The 20,954-nt window shown below is 48.3% G+C and overlaps 1 protein-coding gene across 1 annotated transcript; it reads left to right on the forward strand.

The window, feature by feature from the left end:
* Positions 1–3,493: 3,493 nt before the first annotated feature.
* RRM2 (ribonucleotide reductase regulatory subunit M2) lies at positions 3,494–9,287 on the forward strand. The gene is made up of 10 exons (XM_027455223.3): positions 3,494–3,829; positions 3,908–3,973; positions 4,083–4,217; positions 4,398–4,514; positions 4,999–5,132; positions 6,237–6,331; positions 7,077–7,210; positions 7,622–7,726; positions 7,862–7,975; positions 8,361–9,287. The coding sequence occupies exons 1-10, from the start codon at positions 3,737–3,739 to the stop codon at positions 8,511–8,513; spliced, it is 1,146 nt and encodes a 381-aa protein (XP_027311024.1). The 5' UTR covers positions 3,494–3,736; the 3' UTR covers positions 8,514–9,287.
* The last annotated feature ends 11,667 nt before the right edge of the window (positions 9,288–20,954 follow it).

Raw genomic sequence — 20,954 nt, forward strand, 5'->3', positions numbered from 1 at the left:
TTTTTTTCTTTTCACAATGTTAAATGTAAACCAACCCTAACAGGTCGCATGATGCTCCAGCAGCTTGAACTGGCCTGAGAGCAACCAGTGAGAAGAATACAGCTAAAAATCCGCTCGTGAAATGTCCCTGCTGGAGGCCTGTGACAAGGAGGTAAGTGGAAGAAGAGGGAAACCCCGGTCCAGCTGGGTGAGAGAAGCCACCGCTGCCTGTCCTGTCAGCACATGGTGGTGTTTGTGAGCACAGCCTCTTGGCTTTCGAGGTCCTCTGCATTTTTGGAAGTGGTAGGATGGGACACAGGGGGAAATGCACAGACAAAGCGGGGGCAGGCACAGGGTGGTTGCAGCTTGGGGGTGGTGAGGGGATGCCTGGGCTGAAGGGGCAGCAGGACAGGTGTCATCCTCCAAAAACGCAAGGTTAGACGGCTTCTGGTGGGAATTACACGGCGTGGGATTCATGTCATGTCCAGGATGAGGTCTGCTGGCTGGTTGACATGCAGGAAATTTAATATTATTTCTAAAAAGGCAGTGGGGGTCCACGAATTACAAGGAGACAAGGAGGAGAGGAACTTCGATGACACTGGGCAAAATGCTCTTTTTATTTTATTATTATTTTTATTATTATTTATTATTATTATTATTTTTTCCTTTTTGTCTGTAGGGTATGAGATGACATCTTCAACACTTCGCTCTTCCCCCCTGCCGTGCTGCCCAAGCGCCCCTTGCCCTGCCCAAGCCCTGCGCAAAGCTGCGGCGCGCAGCGGGGGCGCACGGGGAGGCCTGCGGGCTCCCTCTGCTGTCCCTGCGGGGTCAGAGCCGCCAGGAAAAGGATCCTGGGGTCGGGCAGAGACGGATCCTGGTCCCTACAAACCCCTCTGCAGCCCTGCAAGGGTCTGCCTGTGCCCCCTGCCTTGCTGTGCCCCGGGGACACCAGCCCCTGCTGGCCCTCTGCTCCCCAGGGGATGGGGACGGGCAGCTGCGGGAAAATTGTCCTTGTCTCATGGCTGCTCCTCCACTGGGGGATTTTTATGCCTTGTGCAGGTAGCTGGGTTTAAAAAGCGGTGCTCAGAGCCAGAGAAACATCTCTGGGTTGTCCTGCTTGGTAAGGGAGCATGGTGCCAGGGAAGGGATGGTGCCAGGGAAGGGATGGTGTCCCTGGGGAACGCAGAGGCCACTTTGCAGAGCTGCTTTTGAGCTTCAAAAGATGGGAGCTGAGGCTCTGGGCTCCAGATTTTGGGCAGCCTGGGGAAAATGAGGCTGGAAGCAGCTGATGGAGGCTGGTGCTCAGCAGGACCAGCTCATATGTGAGCCCTAGGGCCAGGGTGGGGATGGGGAAGGAGCCCAGGCGAAAGAGGCTGCAAACTGCTTTGTCTTAAAGAATTCATGTGGCAGCACTGCAGAAAAGGGCATAGACAGCAACTTAAATACTGGAAAATAACAGAAAAACTAGAGAAGAAATGGGGGCAGTCACAAGGGAAGGCAACTACTGTGGAAAACTGGAGGAGATGCAACTCTAATGCGGAACAGGTAATGAATGGTTATGTAATGGTTGCTGCATCCATGCGTGATGGATCTGGGATGCCTAAATCATGGAAATTTTTCTCAAACAGTAGTAATTTGGCTGCAGAGCTGTATCTGTTAACAAAACGAAATAATGTCTCTTCTGCCCCAAGCACTGCTATGGGAAAGGAGGAGAGAGTAGATTTGTTACAGGTTTTAGAAGGAAGGGGGGGGATGGGACATGACGCATCTTCTGGCTTTTTTTTTTTTGGTGGTGTGTTGAAGTTACAGTCACAGGAAACCATCTCATGGAGGTTTCTTTTCCCCCTGCCTTCAGCTGGGTGTGTCGGCAGGCACAGCTGGGGCAGCTGAGCCCCTGGGCTGGCTGCTGAGCGCCGTGATGGATGCCAGGCAGCAGGGCTAATCAAATCATCCGCCCTAATCCCTTTACCCTCAGCGAAACTTGCATTTCGGCTCATTAACGCTGAGGCCAGAGTGGGACAGGCCAGGTTTATGCTCATTACTCACTGCCTTCACAAGCACGCTTGTGCCTGTCTCATCTTTCACGTCCTCGCGTGTATTTGGGATCTTTCCTACTGCTGCCTGGTTGTGCACAGGGACTGACCAGCAGTAGGGTCCCCTGCACCTTGTTCTGCCCCCATGGGGTCACTGCTGGGCCCCGTGATGAAGTTTGCCCTGGCAGAGCAACAGACCACGGTACGAAAGGAGCCTGCTGGTCCCATCTTGAGGTGACTGTGACCAAACCCAGCCAAATACTGAACTTCCCAGGCTCTGCAGGGCTGTTTCTGGCAGATGCCACCAGAAAAGCAGTGAGAAGGATCACCCTTTGCTGTCCTGCCTCGGTCTCCTCGGTTGTGGACTTCCACGGTTTTGGGGCTGCTTTTCTTTGAAGGACATGGGGGCTCCTGGCTGCTTTGTGAGCAGGGCAAGCTAAGTTTTTGGAGCAAGAGAAAAGCAGCTGGGGACACTTGGTGCTGTGGTCACTGAGATGCACCAGAAAAGCTGCCGTGCAGGAGCAAGGGACCAGCTCGGGCGGCCTTCCTGTGTATGCATTTCATGTGAGTAAAGGCAGAGGAATGTAACCCAAAGGAAGCTGCAGTGGAAATATCCGCTTGTGGTGACTGACAGGCTCCTGTAATTTTCCATGTGTGGCAAGAGTTGGGGCGCGCTGTCTGTGATCAGGGCGCCGCAATTAAAACCCCCTTTGGGCCTAAAATCCCCTGGAAATGGCTGCCCCCAGATGCAGTTGTGTGATGGAGGAGGACGGGCTGTGGGGTTGGCTGTGGCTATCTGCTGGCAGCAGGGCAGGGTGGAGGTGCCTGCTGAGGAGGTGGCAGGAGATAGCAGGGCCCTACAGGGTGCTGGCAGGCCTCCCTGCCCCTCCTGCCCCAGGGATCACCGTCCTGGGGGGGGGCTGGAGCTGCCCCCTGCCTCCTGACCCCATACGGGGGCACCACCTTGGCTGTGGAACACGATGGCCTAGAAAAGTTTCTCCCTGATAGCCAACCCCATGGTTGATGTAGGAGGCTGGGATAGCCTCGATGGCCTCACAGCCTCTTTGTTTTTTAACAGGAACAGGTCTTATGGCTTGGGGTGTCCTACAGCAGGTTTGGAGGCCATCACGGGTGGGTTTTTCAGGGCGCTGGGATGTGGTCTTTGGGTGCACAAAAAAACAGGATGGGGTTTTTGGGTCCCAGGGCTGGGGTGCGTACTGAGCCCTCAGTGTTTGGGGTGCTGTCAGCATGCAGACCCTAAATGGGACAAATGCCCTAAACCCACTGCCTGGGCTGGCCTTTTTGGGGGCTGCCAGCTGAGGGGAGCCCGGCCCCAGGTCTGTGATGTGGAATGTGTGACTGGTTTGAACTTATGGGGTCTGGGGGCAGCGCCTCAGGTTCCTATAGGGAGAAAGGGGCCCCGGGCCCATGGGGCGCCTCAGCACCCGGGGGGGGGGGGGGGGGGGGGGCACAGAGACCCCGGGGGCGTGGCCTGCCCGCTCGGTGGGCGTGGCCTCCGCGAGCGCGCCAAAACCTCCTTGCCCCTCTTCCTGGCGCCACAATGGGAGGCGGGCCTCTGGCCGGCCTCCCGCCCAATGAGCGCCGCGCTCGGGGCGCGGCTCGGGCTCTGATTGGCCGGCGGGCGTTGTGGCGCCAAGTTCGAAGGGGTATATAAAGGGGGCGGCGGAGCCCCTCGCCCCCCAGTCGCTCTCCGCGCCGCCGCCATGCTGCACGCCCGCGCCCCGCTCGCCGCCCGCCAGGAGCAGCCCCGGCTGCCGGCCCTGAAGGGCCTGGCGCTGGGCGACAAGGAGAACACGGTGAGCGGCCCCTTCCCTCCCCCCGCCCTCCCTCCGTCCCTCCCGGGCCCCTCTCTCACCGCCCCGCTCTCCCCGCAGCCCCCGGCCGCCAGCAGCAGCCGCGTCCTGGCCAGCAAGGCGGCCCGCAACATCTTCCAGGAGCCGGTGAGTGCGCGCCCCGAAGGCGTTTTTCCCCTAAATCGGCTCCCTCAGGGCCGGCGGTGCCCCCTCGGGGCCCGTTCCCCCTCCCTCAGCCGCTCCCCGCCCGCCGCAGGGCCCCCGGAGCGCCGAGCAGGACGAGCCGCTGCTGCGGGAGAACCCCCGCCGCTTCGTCGTGTTCCCCATCCAGTACCACGACATCTGGCAGATGTACAAGAAGGCCGAGGCGTCCTTCTGGACGGCGGAGGAGGTGAGGGAGTCCCCACGGGGTCATCTCCTCCAAACCCCCCCCCCCAAGCCTTGGGGCAGCCCTGAGGCTTCCCCACGGGTATCTCACCCACACCATCCCTGCTTCAGGAGCTTTTATTCCTCCTTGTTTCATCGCTTTCTTTTAATATTCTCTCTTATTATGTTTCTTTTCACGTTTCAGGTCGACCTCTCAAAGGACATCCAGCACTGGGAGTCGCTGAAGCCCGAGGAGAAATACTTCATCTCGCACGTCCTCGCCTTCTTTGCTGCCAGTGACGGCATTGTCAACGAGAACCTGGTGGGTGTGGGGAGAGAGCCCCGACATCCAGTCCCTCTGGGGATTGAGCCTAGCCAGATAACTGCACGGTTAATGGCACAGCTGCCAGCTTGTCTGCTTAGGGCATGTAGTGTTGCCTGATCCTGATTAGCAGACCAGATTTCCTCCTTGTAATACCCAAGTTTGCCCTTTCCCCAGTGAACATTGCCCTACAGTAGTAGCACTTGCCCAATTCAGAGCCCCTGATCTGCTTCTAACCTGCCACTGCTCTCCTCCCTAGTGGAGGCTGAGGAAAATTAAGAAAGTTCCCTGTTCCTGGGACTAAAAACCAACTCATGGCTTGGGGCTGTGAGGGGCAACTGCTCCTCTTCTTCCTGCTCAGACCCCACATTTCTGGGACTAATCTGCAGAGAGTTCTGTGGGCTGAGCAGTTACAGACAGCACTGCTGCTTCTAACCTGCAACTTAGTTAACAATTTTCACAAATGCTCCTTTATTTCCTCTAGGTGGAGCGGTTCAGTCAAGAAGTACAAATCACAGAAGCTCGTTGTTTCTATGGCTTCCAGATCGCCATGGAAAACATACATTCAGAAATGTATAGCCTTCTGATTGACACGTACATCAAGGACTCTAAGGAGAGGTTAGTGTTGCCTGACAATGAAAGGTCTGAAACTCTGAGCTGTTGAGATATAATTGCTGTATATCTATTATTTTGACTCAAAAGCTGATTTTGGGGATTTGAACTAGACGTATATAAAATAATGCTAAAAGTGCTGCTTAAGAGCAACTCCAGAATATGTTTTTGTTCTTAAGTGTGAGAATTTGCCTAGATTGCAGGAAACTGAAACCACTTCTTACTGAAAGTAAGAAGCGAAACTATGTAAAAGATACAACAAACAAGTGGCTATGTTAAATTACAGTAAGCTCTCACATAGAGGACCCACTGCACCTAGCAGGTAGTTCTGCAGGATATTTTCTCTGAGAATCTTGCTGCTTGTATTAAAGAATCTTACCACTTGTATTAAAATATTTCTAAAACCCTGCAAATCTAGTTAATGGTTAGCACCTAGTGATTTGACTGTTTTTGCTGGGCTTAAAAGCAAGCAAAACACTTTATTTCCCCAAAGTGGCTTTTGATGTTGATTAGAAAACAAAGCCAAAGTGCAATGAGATGGATCAATTCAAGAGTTGCGTTTTAAACCTAAATTCAGGGCTTTTGAGCAGTCTAGACTAGATTTATTCTGGTATTTTCTTGTAAGACCAACATCTGTTGAGAGAAATAACTGGTGCTAGATGTGGTTGAGAGAGATTTAGTTGCTGATAGCTTGTTGAAAGCTGACATTTCCACTCCATGGTGCTTAATTCCACCAGGTGTTTAAGGAAGAATTGTCTGCTCCGTGGTGCTTAATTCCACTAAGTGTTTAAGGAAGAGTTGCTTACCTGAATATTTAGGTCTTGGCACTGGAGGCTGGCCTGTAGTTTTGAAAGTCTCTTTCAACTATAATGCTTGGTGAAACAGTCCTCCCCTTGACACTGTCAGGAATTCATATGAACTGGTGTTGACATGACAGGAAGGTGGTGCAGAGGTAGTAGATGGACACAAATAGAGAGAGGTGCAAAATAAAATGGGTCAGGTTACTTAAATATTGAGGGTACAGAGCACATGAGAATAACACCATCTATGGTTAAGAATGTTATGTTGCTGTGCTGCTGTCTCATGCTACTGACGCGTCTTGCTTTGCAGGGAATTCCTTTTCAATGCTATTGAAACGTTACCATGTGTTAAAAAGAAGGCTGACTGGGCCATGCGCTGGATTGGGGACAAGAAAGCGACATATGGTGAGTGCGTCTATTGGAAGCAAAGCGAGATTTCTTCCCTAGCACGATGGAGGAACCACCATTCCTCTAGGCAGTTTAGAGACTGTTGTCACAGGATGAATAAATGCTCTGGGATAATTCTGGAGATGAAGATTTTTGTCTTGCAAATGAACGTGAATATTTGTAAAGTTGTTGGTGTTTTGAATAATGAGCTCACATGACAATCTTTGTATACTTTGCTGTATGAACAAATTGATAAGACGTGTCTAGAACTGGCCATTGATCTCCAGCAGGTTTGTAACAGTTGGAGGCAGTGGCTCCTCTGCCCCAGTGATTTGTGATGTCTCACTTCACAGGTGAGAGGAGATGGTAGAGATCGTTATTGTGCTACTGCTAAAGCATTAAATGAGGCCAAAGTTCCTCACTTAATTAAGGATGAGCAGACACGGACTTCAATCTGCTGCCAAAATGACTACTCTGTGTGCACTCTTTGGAAAAAGGCAGCATTGATGTTTAACCTAGGGGAAGGAGTCTTGGCTTCAGCTACCTGCTAGCTACTCTAATTTGGTTTCACTTCTCTTATTCCAAAGTTCTACTTGATAACCAGAAGCCTTTGCTAGAATAGCTTTATGGATAGGTTATAGCACCCTTGAGCAGAAGGCTTCATTGTCCTTCGAGGACTCTGTTTATCGGTCTATTCACAACGTCTCAGCTTTAATCCTGTTAAGTCTTCCATGTGATACCAACATCCATTTCCTTGTAACAGGAGAACGTGTAGTAGCTTTTGCAGCTGTGGAAGGCATCTTCTTTTCTGGCTCTTTTGCTTCAATTTTTTGGCTGAAGAAAAGAGGATTAATGCCGGGACTCACTTTTTCTAACGAACTCATCAGTCGAGATGAGGTAAGGCTCAAATTTTAGCAGTTAATATGGTGATGTGCCATGTGGCTCGAAGTAATGACATTCTGCTGCAGCCTGTATTTTTCTGCAGGATTGTATTTAGAAGGAGGCAGTCTGTAAAGCTCACTAAAGTGTGTAAATGTGGATCTTAGTGAGTGAAAGTATTATTTTATTAACTCAAAAGGAACTTAAAGTTTCTCACCAGCTCTTTCCCTTGCTGAGGGAGCAAATGCAGTTGGTACTGGCCTGAATTCATTGTACCTCCTTCTGGGTAGGCAGAAAGCTGTCTGCAGATAGCACTCGCGTGGCAAGCACAGTAATGGTGCCTAGACTTCAGGCTAGTTACTCTGTGCTACTGCTTCGAGTGGTTCTTTTAAATCAGCATTCTGACAATTTTCTGAAACTTCTTCCCAGGGTCTGCACTGTGATTTTGCCTGCCTCATGTTCAAGCACTTGATACACAAACCGTCGGAGGAAAGGGTGAAAGAAATCATCATGAATGCAGTCCTCATAGAACAGGTAATTGTCTGCTGCTTGGTTAGGAACTTGGTCACCATTAAGTGCAAAACTGTGGAGCTGTTGGGTATAAAATTACCCTAGATGGTGCAGAGTGAATGCTGGCTGCTGTACACGATGTGCTTCTGTTTTCTGCAGGAATTCTTGACAGAGGCACTGCCTGTTAAGCTGATTGGCATGAACTGCACTTTAATGAAACAATACATCGAGTTTGTAGCAGACCGGCTTATGTTGGAACTGGGATTTAAAAAGGTAAGGCTAACACACAGATCTGTCGTGGGGAGAAGACCATAATAAGTTTAATTTCTTCCAGAAACCCAAATCCTCAAATGGCTGCAGCGCTATTGGTATAACTTACAGATTCAGTTATTAGTCCTGCTGTTAGGAACTGTTTGGGTACCCACAGCAGAAAAGGCACAAGAACACTAATGAAAGACACGTAGGAGTTGCTGTGCTTCTGTCTAATGGGAACGAGAATGTAAAGACAGGAATGAACAGCGAAGACATGGGGCAGAGGCTTTTGTTCATTGCGTAGCAAGCCCACCAGTGGTGTCATTAGCCATTTTTGTAATGCTTTCATGAGTTGCAGATTTGAGCACCCCTAGTGACTGTAGCATTCATTACCTTTGCATTTCAGATATACAAAGCAGAGAACCCTTTTGATTTCATGGAAAACATCTCTCTGGAAGGCAAGACCAACTTCTTCGAGAAGCGAGTAGGTGAATACCAGAGGATGGGAGTCATGTCAAAGCCCACAGACAACTCTTTCACCCTGGATGCAGAATTTTAAATGGACTGAGATGGCATGAGTTAGTGTGTATGCTCTCCTCTTCACAAGGAAAGATTAAACAAATTGAGTCACGTTGTGACTTGATGTTTTGTACTAAAATCCCACTCCTGAAAGGTGTGGAGACATGGGTACTTCTAAGGAGGCTAGTGTAACCCCAGCAGTAAAATCCCTTTTTGTTAGACTTTGCCAAAGGTGTTAATTCTTAGAATGCTTAAATGTATCTCCTGAAACACGCGCTACTTATCTGGTGAAACGTGGGCTCCTTCCTCCTGCCAGATGGGGGCTTTGGGTAATCACCACTAGCTTCTCCACATCTAGAAAGGACTGTTTGGGAAATTCTGGCCTTAAACTTGTTGAATACTCTGTAGAAAACTCCGGAGGCAGCTACATGACCTCACTGCTTTCTTAGCAGGTTTTAAGTTTACTTTTTTATGTTATTTTAATAGTTTGTACATAAACCTGGCACTTTAACTTTCAAAATAAAGAACTGTCTCATAATACTCTAATGGTAAAAATGCAAGTCTAAAAGTTCATGATTTTGCAACCGAACCTTTTGTGTCTTGTGCTTCTTTCCTGGTATATAACGTGAAAAAATGGTTCTGTGAAACAAACTGCAATGATATTAAAATCTGTCAAAGAACAAAAGAGTATGGAAGGTGAACAACTTGGTAATAAGCTGGATATTCTGTGTATTGGAGAACAATATGTGGCTTGAGTTTGTTCTTCAGTATCTGGGAACATTATTTCATGTTAAACCCCACTGAGAGACTGAAATTGGCTACTGTCTTCCTTGTGTTGGTCTATTTGATAATGGGAAAGAAACCTGATGGAACTTAAATCATTTCTGTGAGCTGGAAGAATGCTGAGTTGGCTTCTTTCTGCTGAAGGCTTCCCTCTTTGAAAATGTGTGCAGTATGTATGGTGCTTCTCTGAGAGATGCGGTCTTGGGTTAGAAGTAAGTGATTTGCTGATCCTTGCTCCTTCACTCTTGGGTGCACTGAAGCTGATGGTGTGTGACTGTTCCTCCCCTGGGTCCGTGAAGCTGGGAGGATGTGCACGTTTCTAAGGCTGTCCTAGGGAACAAAACCATAAATTATTAAAAAAGAAAAATCCCCGAAGGCTGGAATGCAAAGCAGAAAATGCGAGACGTGTAACAGATGGCTCCAAAATGCCCCTGCAGCACTGATGTTGGTAACAGGTCAGTAGTCGCAGTGGGCTGAGAATAACGTGCTGGGAGCTGGAATTGGGGACGTGTTAGACTGAATGGCCAGATGCATCATTCTGAAACACTGAAACTTGGTTCTTTTTAATGTTATTGGGCACGTTTCCTGCTAAATATCAGCATTGCTCCCTCAGCAAGCTGGGTTTTGAGCTTGTTTTTCTGAGTCGGGTCTTGCTGTATCGTAACGATCCCTTTCTACTTGATTCTCAATATATGGCAAGAATGGAAATGATTGGGGTGGAAAGCTTTAATTTTTTTACCCCTAACTGGAGATATGAATAGAACCAGCACTGTATTTTCAGCACACTCCAGAAGTGCTGCTCGAAATGGAGGTGTGATGGCCAAGTCGTCTTGTAATGGCAGGCAGGAAGAAAGTCCCTTAGCCAAGCGCACTTGGGGTAACAGACACCGTAGACACGGGCGCATTAGGGATGGATTAGATAGGAATTAGAAATGATTCAAGGAGAGAATAAGGCCTGCTGTGGTTGGTATTAATCTCCTCCTGGCGTTGCAGATGTATAAATGCCTGCTGACTTCTGGTGTACGAACGCGCCGTAATGCAAATCAGCTCTTATGGTGTGGTCCGGAGCAAAGCTTTGCATCTGGCCCCGCCTCTTTTAATTTTGTTTTCACAAGGAATTAAACATCTTGCCGTTGGTTGGATTACACAGATCACGTCCAAGCCTTGATAAAATGCTTAGTTACCGAGAGGCGATTAGTTCCTAATTCAAGCGAGATGCCAGTTGTTTTGACACTTGATCCTCCTCAGCACCGAGGGGATAATGGAAGCTGTCGCTTCCCTTCAGAAATAAACCAACAGAAAAATGAAGGGAAGTGAAAATTTAACTGACCCTTCAGGGTATGTTTGGGAACGGAGGCTGAAGAACCAGTGGAGACTGAAGCGAAGTGATGGAAGGGCTGATTATTTTTTTTTTTTTTTTGTATGTGTATGATTCAGAACAGCTGTCTGGTGGGGGTTCTGGCACAGTAATTGCCGCAAGTGCAAAGCAATTAGGCTAGTAGAGGAAAAATACTGAGGGATACGTAAAAACGGATGTGTTTGGTGCAATGCTCTGATGGCTGTCAGTTGATTTATGCAGCCCTGATCCCTAGCTATCCCCCCGTGTTATATTTATTAATACAATTAACAGCTTTTAACAGCACCAGATGCAATGGAAGAAGACTAACTTAAAAGCTTTCTCATTATTTTTATTTCTTCTGTTGATTTTAAAGAACACTTGCATGGGTACAGGTGAGAAAGCCTTTAACAAATTGACACCTTTTCTCTTTCCAAGTTGCACGTCAGATGTAAAATCTTAGGCAATGTGGGGGGGCAAGAGCAGCGACCCAAGGTTAGGCTCGTCTTCAGGAAGCAACTGCACCGCTAGGATGTAATGACAAAGAAAATCCCCAGATTTCTCAAATTTCCTGGAGTGATGACAGCAATTTGTGCCCAGAAGAGGTCAGAGAACAGTTCCTGCTGCTCGTGCCTGCAGCAGGGCACAGCCAGCCTGCGGATCTGAAGGCATATTAACAATCTGGAGCGCTCCCCGGAGGGTAGCTGCTTCCTCCACGCCGGTGAGAAGTCCAAAAAATTGCCAGAAAGTAGTAAGTGAATGGAGTTCTTCTTCCAAAGCCCACTGCTCACAGTCAGTGATGCCTCATTTTAAGCTGCTGATTACCTTTCTGTCCCCTCTATGCCTAATGAATTATAAGTAGTAAATACTTCCATCAGAAAGGATCTGAGAGCTGCTCGTGTCCTGTTTGCTGATGGGAAGCTGCTGTTTTTGTTAGGAATCCATCCCTTGGGGGTGTTACTGATTCCTCTGATTCACACAACACAGTGACTTGGTTTCTGTGGCACAGGACTTCACATCGGGACTAGCTTATAGGTCAGAGTTATGCCTCAGCTGCCTTTAATGGTGGCATTGCTCCTTCCTCAGCCTGCGGAGAAACAGCTTTATTCCTTTGGAGTGTTGTGTGCCAGAAAGATGACATCTTTGATATCTTCAGTGATGGGTTCTTCGCTGATCAGCAGATAAAAGGTGGTGTCTGCTGGGCACCTGCTCTTAGCTAAATGCCAGGTAGCTGTGGGATGGACAAGGAACACCAGTTTTCATTCCCCTGTCTGGGTGTTACTGGTGCTCTGCTGGCCATCTGCTGGCAAACAGCAAGTCCTGGGGCACTGGCTGGCCACCAGAGCTGTGGCTTTGGCTCCTGATTTTAGGTTACCCCCACACCACCCTGTGCTTTTGAACCTGCTGGAGAGGAGTTCACTGTGAAGGTGAGTGCAGAAGAAAGGGTTGTATTAACATCCCCCCTGCTGCGGATGCTTCTCTTGCTGCAAGCAGAAATCCTGAGATGCATCGGGGGTGAATGAATTTCAAAATGAACACCTTTTCTCCCCCCTGCTGTTACTCATTTTTTTGAGACTTGAAATATCAAGAGAAACATACCGTAGTGGAATGGCTTTGCAATTTTTTTCCAGTAACCAAATCCCTCTCCTGCTTTTTCCCGGCTTGTAATGCAGTGTGTAGTTCAAGCCGCAGGCAACGTTGCTTTGTTCGTCAGATGAAGATTACAGTGAATTACTAGGAGATGCTTGTGCTATGCAGCGCTCGGGAGCACTTGGCTGGCACTGAATGCTCGTGTGGAGGCTTTTCCCCTGGCCTAAGGGTGAAGATTCACATGTTGGATACACACTGGTGCCTCTCGGAAGCAGACTGGGGGGGAAAAAGCATCCAAGGCCAGTTTCTGCTATCGCTTACTGGTAATTTATACTTCCAAATATTGTAGGATTTAGCTTAAATTAAGGGAGAGTTTGCGGTTTTTGCACATCCAAAGGTTGGACTTGCAAACTATGGTCTTTTGGGTTGTGTTTCTGGTGTTTCTGGGTAGGGGGTGCTGGTACTCCTGCTGCAGCCTCTGGTGCTGTCGAGGGCTCCTGGTGAAATCCAGTTTGTGTAGTCTCCACTTCCCCTAGCAGCGAGATAATTTTACTTTGCTAGAACCTCATCCTAATGTGACTCTAGCAAATGAATCGTCAGGTAACTGAGCCAATTAATGCTATGCAAATGAGTTGGCAGGTAACTAAAACTGTTAAATCAGTCACTTCCCGGCCGAGCTGCTGGGTCCCGAGGAGAGCGCCTGCAGCTATTTCTGTAGGTGGCCAAATTTTGGGGCAAACCAGTTTTTGCAATGCATGCATGTACCTGGATATGTCCCCTGAGAACTAAACCTCCAAATCCATGGCTCTGCAGGTGCCACTGGGGTGCAGCCCCAGGAGATTTTGCAAGAGCGGAGGAGTGACACTAATCCCTGGTTTGAATCTGATGCCCTGAAGGTTGGTGCATGTTTTGTCAGTGCCCAAGCTTTTGGGAGAAGCCCAGGGCTCATCTCATCACTTCAAAATCCCATTTGGTGCCTATTTGACCACTCACAGGTTTTATTTCATATTTTGCTGGCCTTCTCTGATAGCCGTAGCCACATTGTTTCCCCAGTCACTGATTAATGGCAAAGGGAATTCCTTCCTATCCTCCTGGGTAATTTAAATATTTTGTCAGAATTTATCCCTGAGCCACTCAACTGGCAAAATCCTCCTGATTCAACATCAGGATGAAGCATTGGGCTTCGGCTGCGCTTCTTGCGGTGACTTTCTCACTTCCTTTGCACCCTTTTATATAATAATTTTGTTTTGATGTGATCCAGGAGCTTTCAATAAGCGTTTGTGTCAGTGCTTCAGAACGAATCTCCATCCTCCCACCTTGAATCACTGTTCGGCGAGACACTGAGATGTGTTTTTCCCAATTCAGGACACAAATGAATAGCAGCCTCAGGTTGCCACCTGCTCTGGTTTTATCTTGGTTCTGTAAGTAGCAAAGTGTGCTGACAGCCTGATTGCTATACCTCTCTCCCTTGGAGTTAATTAAATGGTTTATCTCTGCCATGAATTGATTTTCAGGGTGATGCTAAAATGTTTCAGCCCCCCAAAAAAAGTACACTTCTGTGCTTCAAAAGTTAAAGTTCAGTGGAGCAGAAGGGAGCAGGGACTTGGCAGGGAAGCTGTGGAGCAATGAGGTTTCATTAGATGAAGTTCAGAAGCAGCAGTGTGTTCAGGCAGGGAGCGGATTGGAAACGAGCATTTCACAACAGAGATGTTAGCAGGGCCAAGCGTTCCCATTTGCAAGTGTCTGTTCTGGTTGAACGTTGCTGCGATGCCACTTAAATGCAGCCCCAGCTATAAGGAGGAGTGAAATGTAATTCCCTCCTAAAAGGAATCAAAATATTAATTTGAGTATCGGATTCTCAAACAGCTTCAAGCAAAACACATTCAAGGCTTAACAATGACTTTGCTGTTTCGATTACTGCTTCTGGAAATTGCATCTCCTATCGATGTAGCTATTACAGTTACTCCTGATGATGCTGTAAATACATGTGGACGTACAGAAAACTGAGCCTGATCTGGTTATTATTGCTGCCTGGGAGCTAAGACTGGCAGACGTTGGAGAATGTAACAGGATTATTTTTTAATACACATTTTCCATAAAATGGTTATCCCTTGTCAAATTGAAAAGCTATTTGCTGTGTGAAGTAGGCTAATTTTATGGTAAGTTTTTAATCTTGCCGTCTTTTCATCGTTCAGCTGTTACTGCTTTTGCTGTTACTAAATCCCAGGATTACATATGAAATGGCAGGACGGCTGGATTGCATTTAAATTAATTAAAGCAAAAATGTTTCAAGTGAAATGTTCAATATTGTGTAGATAATCAAGAAGCAGATGCAGTTTCACCTCTCGCATCCCCACATAACACGTGCAAAAGGACTGAGATTTAGATGTGTGCATAAACTCAAGCATCGCTGCTCAGACTCCACAAGGGGGGAGTGAATTTTGGGCAGATTAGGGAAAGTTGTTCGTGATTACCAAGTAACTTGGTAGCCTGAAGAGAGATGTTCAGGACCAGGCTTCCTGGTAAGCTTGGCCATGCAGCTGGTACTTATGGTGACATCTCAGCATCTGAGCCTCCTGTGGCTGCTGTCCCCTCGCCTCTGCAGGTGAGCTCAGGCTTGCTTCTACCTCCTGCTCACCTATCCATGCTCCGGTTCTCCGTCAGCTCCAGCAGATCTGAAGTCATGTTTTGCAATAGCTTGTACCTGCTGCAAGCACTACAGCTGGCTGTCAGCAGGGGGGCTCCTGCACAAAGAAACCAGCAGCCAGCCCAGCAGTGCGGTGCCCAGGCTGCTGGCCCCGCTGTCTGCGAGGTGCCGGGTGACTGTCACATTTGGGGTGAAGGCTGGGCTGCTGGGGCTTCCCCTGGGGGAAAACACAGGATCTGTTCTTGTAGTTGCTGCAGCAGTACAGGGCATCCCCTGCTTGTTTGCTTGCAGAGCTCACAATCAGAGTATGCACGCAAATCCTCTCTACAAGATTTTGTAGCAGACTTTTTGCCATGTGGGCTGCTGAGGTTTTGGGGAGTTGCAGAATCTGCAGCACGAGTCCTTCCCTTGCAACCTCGTGGGCAGGGGACTATGAGAAAGTGCATCACACTCGCCCAATTTCACTGTGCAATACAGCAGAGGATGGGGATAATTCTTTTAGGAGATGTGCCACATATTTAAATCAATGACTGAACTTAGTTCTTGCTTGTGCCTGCTGTGTTGAGCTTCCTTTTTGGATGCTGGGGCCGTAGCGATCAAGCTGTGCATCCCCTATAGAGATGGGCTTCCCAGGATGCTGTCACCAGTGCCCTCAGTAGGGGGAGAGCATTATGTTTGTTAATTTAGGCTTTTTCCACCAAAATCAGGGTTGTGCCTCTCTCTGCAGCCTCCTGCAGAATAAAATCAATCCAAACAGGGAGGTGGACTTAATGGTGTTAGAAATATTGGGGTGGGTGGGAGGGTGTGATGAGAAGACAGCAGAGGTGGGTTCTTCATTTTTTCCTGTAAATCCTTCACTTAGGATAGCGTCAGTCCAGGAATAATGTATATCAGGTACAATCACACAGTAGATCTTGGGTGAGGTGTTAATGGTGGGTTTAATCAGTCTGAAGGTGTGCGTGCCCCCTCCCTGCTGCTCACCAAAGCACTAGCTGGTATTTAACCCAGGTGGAAGGCAGCTCTTGTTTTGAGTGGCTTCACCTGGAGAGCACATTTGACTTGCTGAGAAAACCACGTATTGCTGAGCTTGGTAGCTCATTTAAAACCCTGGGCTGTGAACGGAGCTGTCATGTCAGCTGCACAGCTCTGGGGGTTCACCACGGAGCAGGATGTGGGGCAGCTTCGAGGACAGAGCCTGAATCGTAGCATGGGGCTGCTGGAGGAGGGATGGAGCCGGGCAGTGCCGATCTGTGCAGCTCCATCCTTTTGGTTTTCGTGCTGCTCCCCAGCCCACACCCTGGCAGAGCAGACCTTCATTAGCAGCATCCATCTCAACAGGGCTAATTAGCAGGTTGGTGCTGCTCTTTGGCTACGTGAGGCTGGGAAAAGCTTGCCAGTGTTCAGAAGGGCTGCAAATGCCCTGCTGTGAAAACTCAGAAATATTTTCCACTGGCTTATGTGGGCCCTTTGGCCCCAAATACAGTGGTTTAACTATCCCTTGCTTCCCATATATTAAAAGCATGAAAGGTTTGCCTCACGTCAGCCTGTCCTACGTGTGCCAACTGGCAGAAGCCACATGAAAGTGCCATGGTGAGAGGCAAAACAGCAGCCAGCAGCCCTGGGTAGCCACCGTGGTTTGCTGACAGAGCCAGGGGTTGTAAGCTGCCTTCTAAATATTTGCCAGAAAGTTTTGCTTGGAAATGGTGAATATTATGACATAGCGCAGCTAAAAATAGAGCTCTCGCTGGTAATTTTTCAGTCTTTGGTCTCACAGCGTGAGGCGTGCTTTTCAGAAGAGCTGTACATCTGTGTTCCCCCAAATTCACTCACGGCATCTTTGTAAATCAGGCCTTTTGTGCCGCCAAAAATCAAGTTGGTAAATTAGATAGGAAGAGGAGCAATGGAAAAAATAAACCTCGAACTTGTACCAGCAAGGGAACTATTACGGGAGCTGTTATGCCCTGTGCTTCATCCTTAAGAGTTCGCCGAAGGGAGGCTGGAAAGGGTTTCTCACCTGCGTGTGTTATTCAGGAGCTAGGTTTGTTGGCTTTTCAAGTTGTTTGTGGCAAAGAGAAACAAGAGACTCATCAAGGGGGACAAGTGGGCTGCCGTGAGCCACAGGCGACTCGATCCTGCCCTCGCTGGAGCGAGTGGCGCAGCTCGGTGCCGTCTGTAATGAGGGTGAGGTCAAGCTGTGAGGCTCTTACGATCCCTTCCCTAATTAACTAACCGCAGCCTTAATGCTTCCCGGCAGCTGGGGTGCTGCGTGTGGCAGCAGTGCCACTTGGCCAGTCCTCAGGCTTTGCGAGTTCGGCTCCAGACCTCCCGAGAGATGAGCTAAAAACATTTTTTGTTTTTAAAAAGCCTTTTTTTTTTTGGGTCTCAGGAGCCTTGCGGTAAAGAGGCTGCTTCTGTCTTTACACTGGGGGCCCTACAGAGGCCTGCCATGGGCTCACCTCTTCCCCTGCCTTATTCATTGAGTTGATGCAGATTTTCCTCTGGGCCCTGTGGGAATGGTCACTTTTTGGGCGAGGAAGGGGTGCAGTACTTTTATGTTTTTCTACTGGGGGTAAAATTTTCAGCTCCTCAGAGCCAGGAGCCCAGCGAGCAGGCTCCAGGCAGCGAGGGCTCACACCGCAGCCATGCACCAGGCCTCCAAGGGCGTCATGGTGGGGTGCTCTGCTCCTGGGGCCTGGGCCTGTCAATCTGTTTTCAGACAGTACTAACTCCAAGGAAATTTTGGGCCTGTATGTCAAAAAACCAAGACTTTCCATGCTGCTGACCCTGTAACAATGGCTGGAAGGTGTGGGTTTCTGGTTCTCACTTGACTACAGCGATTCATTTGGCCATGTAGGATAACCTTGCTGGAAGCAGCTAAGGATGGGCAGTAAATCTCTTCCACGGGAGGGTTGGATAGGTGCTTTATTGCTGTCTTTCAGGTAATACACATCGTAATAAAAGCCACCGTTCTCAAGTAGGATGTAGTATTTTCCTCTGCATGTAGCTATTTATTTTGATGGTGTTTCAGTAACTGAAATACCAGGTACTCTTTCAAAATAATAGTTCCTTTAATTATTTATACCTTCAGGATCAAAGAAGGTTTCATTTTGCCTGGCTACGGCAACAGCTAGATGAGTCAGAAGAGCAATTGCTGGTGCCATCAGAGGAACCTTGATATTTCTAACAGGAAGTTTAATTACGAACTGAATCACCATCATGTCGTTTGTGTTACCCAGACCCATGTGTCCTGAAGATATTATTAGCCTCGTCTTGTGTTACAGGGCTGTGGCTCCCTCCACAGAGCAAAAGGTTGCTGAGGCTTCGTTCTTCGTCTGCTTGCAGGGCTGGTGCCTCGGAAAAGGATGCCAGGCTTGGGAATAGCAGAGTGGCTCTGAAGCAAGGTGGTAAGTGTCCTGAGCTGTGCTTCCAGTGTGGGTATGGCCTCTGCAGGTTGCTTCTGGTTTTTGGGGTACAGATTCCTGAAACTGTGTATTTTTTTTTAAATTGGAAACCCATAAACGTCATAACCCTCACACCCCGATCCCTTGGTGTCTTCTTGACCTTTTCTCAAGACTGGGCACTCGGAGATGAGTCCTGACTTCACAAAAAGCTTCCTGTACTGTCTGCAAGGTGAGTAATTTCCCAGAGGCAACCGCATTTTCTTGGTGTTAATCTTGATTAGGGCAGGTGTATGACAAATAATGTTGCCCTTAAAAACTTATTGAAAAATCTCCCCAAACAGTTGTTAATTACATAAAGCCACTTCCCTCAGTTTTCCATTGACATCGTGCATAAGATGTTTAATTTTAATCATCAGATTGTCAATGGGATATTTATTCATCTTGGCCAAAGAGCTGCTGGCATGGAGCTGGCTGCATGACAAGCAAGCATCACGTGCACTGTCCTGGGATTAATTTCTCCTAAGTTTCTATGCCAGTGGCAGAGAAATTTATGTCTGGGCTGCTAACCCTAAGCTCTGGTTAATGAAGGGGGCAGCTCGTCTGACCGCCATCAGACCCCAGCTTCCAGAGGGATGGATGGAAGGTGCCTGACAAGTGCCCATTTCTCTCCACAGATGGTGCAGGTGGCCCTGGTAATAACTCCTGTGCTGACATTTATATCTGGTCAGGTGAGCTCCAGATTTTGGGAGCTGCTGCGTGGGGTTGATGATGCATTTGAAGCCTGTGGGCTTTGCAAACGGGATACCTCATGCTGGGGTCTGGCCTGTCCTCCTCCAGTTTGCTCTGTCTTTTTTTTTGCCCCTCCTCTGCTCGCACCCAACCTCTTCCAGGCCTTTGCTGAACAGGCACTCTGCTTGCTGCTTAATCCCCGGGGTTATGTGATTGCCAAAGAGGGGGTGAGCCCAAGGAGGGCGGCTTACACTAATGCGCGGGACCGCGAGCAGCAGGCGGGAGCGGTGCGAGCCAGCACATCTAAATCCAGCAGTGCCCATCTGTCAGAGCTGCTCTCAATAGACTAACAGACTATTGTTAAGTTTTGAATGGCTGCCTATTGTCCCGGGCTGGGAGCTGTGCAAGCCTTGTTTCAGCAAAGGGTAAATAGAGAGGCAGAGGGAAGGCATTCATGCGACAGCCATTTTGGTAGGAATGAGAGCATCATCATGCCTACTGCAATCCAGTCATGTATGCGCTCCTCGCATCGCTTCACCTGTCAGCTTCACGAGTGCCTGTCTCCTGAATTTGCCTCTTTTGTTCTTGATCTGCTCTGCTATAGTTTTTGTTTTGCATTTTTATTTCTGCTTTGCATGCCCCGTGTTCCTTCTCTCCCTCGTGCTTCCCTCCCATCCTGCCCTGATGTTCTGCTTGACGTGGCAACAAGGCAGTTGAAACAGTGCAGGCAGCGTGGTGGTCATGTTGTTTTCTCCCTTTGATGCCTATGTCTGCAAAGTAGCTGAAAAAGAAGGATAAAAGGGTGTTGGAGCATTTCTGCACAGGTGGGTGCCAACAGCCCTGGGCTTGCATGGAGCAGATCCCTGAGTTTGTGTGCGTTTCTGTGGGATCATGCCTGAGCTGTGTGACTGTAAACAGCCCTTTTCCTGCAAGAGCACACGAGAGACAGACCTAAATTTAGGTCATGCTTAATCCGTGCCAAAGATTAACATGTTGAATGGATCGTGTCATGGATGTGAGGTTCATGTTATAAAATCAGATGAAAATAGTTATGGACATAATTTATTTACATGTTATCTATTTACTAAGATACATTGCTATTTATGTTTTTTGTAACTATTGCTAGCCCATGAAGTTTCTGACCAGATCGTTCATCTAAAAATCAAATGCAGCAAATTTATCAGCCTGTTCCTTATGATGACTTTTTTGAAGGGTGAAGAGTTGAAGCTTTTGGTAAGCAGATGCTTAGATTTGTGAAGGAACAGAGTGGTGATGTGCAGCCTTCCTTTGGGTGGGAGTCAAAAATCCAATCAAGCATATCTTTTCTTCTCTCTTACAGAATTAATGTGCTTCCCTCATAGATTAAAAGACCAAACCTGCAAGGTTTCCTCCAGGTGTGCAGGGCTGGATGCAGCAGCAACAAGCAGATTCTGGTGGGCCTCCACATGAGGTGTCCCACTCTTCGTCCCCCTGCCTCAGGCTGCCTGCTCTCAGTATGGGGTGCAGGTGATGTGCTCCAAGGGATTGTTCTCTCTGGGACAAAATTTTTCCCTCTTAGGTTAAATAATCGAGTGCTGCCAACTCTCATGAGGGAATATTGGAAAACTGTGCTCGGGAAGGACATAAAACATGTTTTATGTACAGCAGTGCTTCCCAGCTCTCTTGTAGTTGTCATGCTTGAGAAACTCGGTTGGGCTTTGCATCTACATGAATGTAGCTGTTCATCCTACCACGTTCTGGCCCCAGTAGGTTCCAGCCCTGCCACTGGGCTGAATTCAAGTACCTTTATGCCTAAAGATAGTATTGATATGTCTGGTGCCTGAGGAGGCATGAGGTTGTGGATTGACCACTTAGCAAAGCCTATCTGATACTGCAATAGGACAGAAAACAAAAGCTGAATTTATTATCAGACCATGGCAATTCTGGTATTGAAATAAACAGAAGCAACTGGAATGAGGTGGAGTAACTGATAACATTACTTTAGTAATGTAATTA

Source organism: Anas platyrhynchos, chromosome 3, assembly GCF_047663525.1.
Source record: "Anas platyrhynchos isolate ZD024472 breed Pekin duck chromosome 3, IASCAAS_PekinDuck_T2T, whole genome shotgun sequence".
NCBI classification, from domain to species: domain Eukaryota; kingdom Metazoa; phylum Chordata; class Aves; order Anseriformes; family Anatidae; genus Anas; species Anas platyrhynchos.

Bases quoted from the DNA above. Each gene is read 5' to 3' on its own strand.
- RRM2 (XM_027455223.3), top strand. From the start codon at position 3,737: ATGCTGCACGCCCGCGCCCCGCTCGCCGCCCGCCAGGAGCAGCCCCGG. The intron at 7,211-7,621 runs GTAAGGCTCAAA...ACTTCTTCCCAG, and splicing joins AACTCATCAGTCGAGATGAG to GGTCTGCACTGTGATTTTGC. The intron at 7,727-7,861 runs GTAATTGTCTGC...TGTTTTCTGCAG, and splicing joins ATGCAGTCCTCATAGAACAG to GAATTCTTGACAGAGGCACT.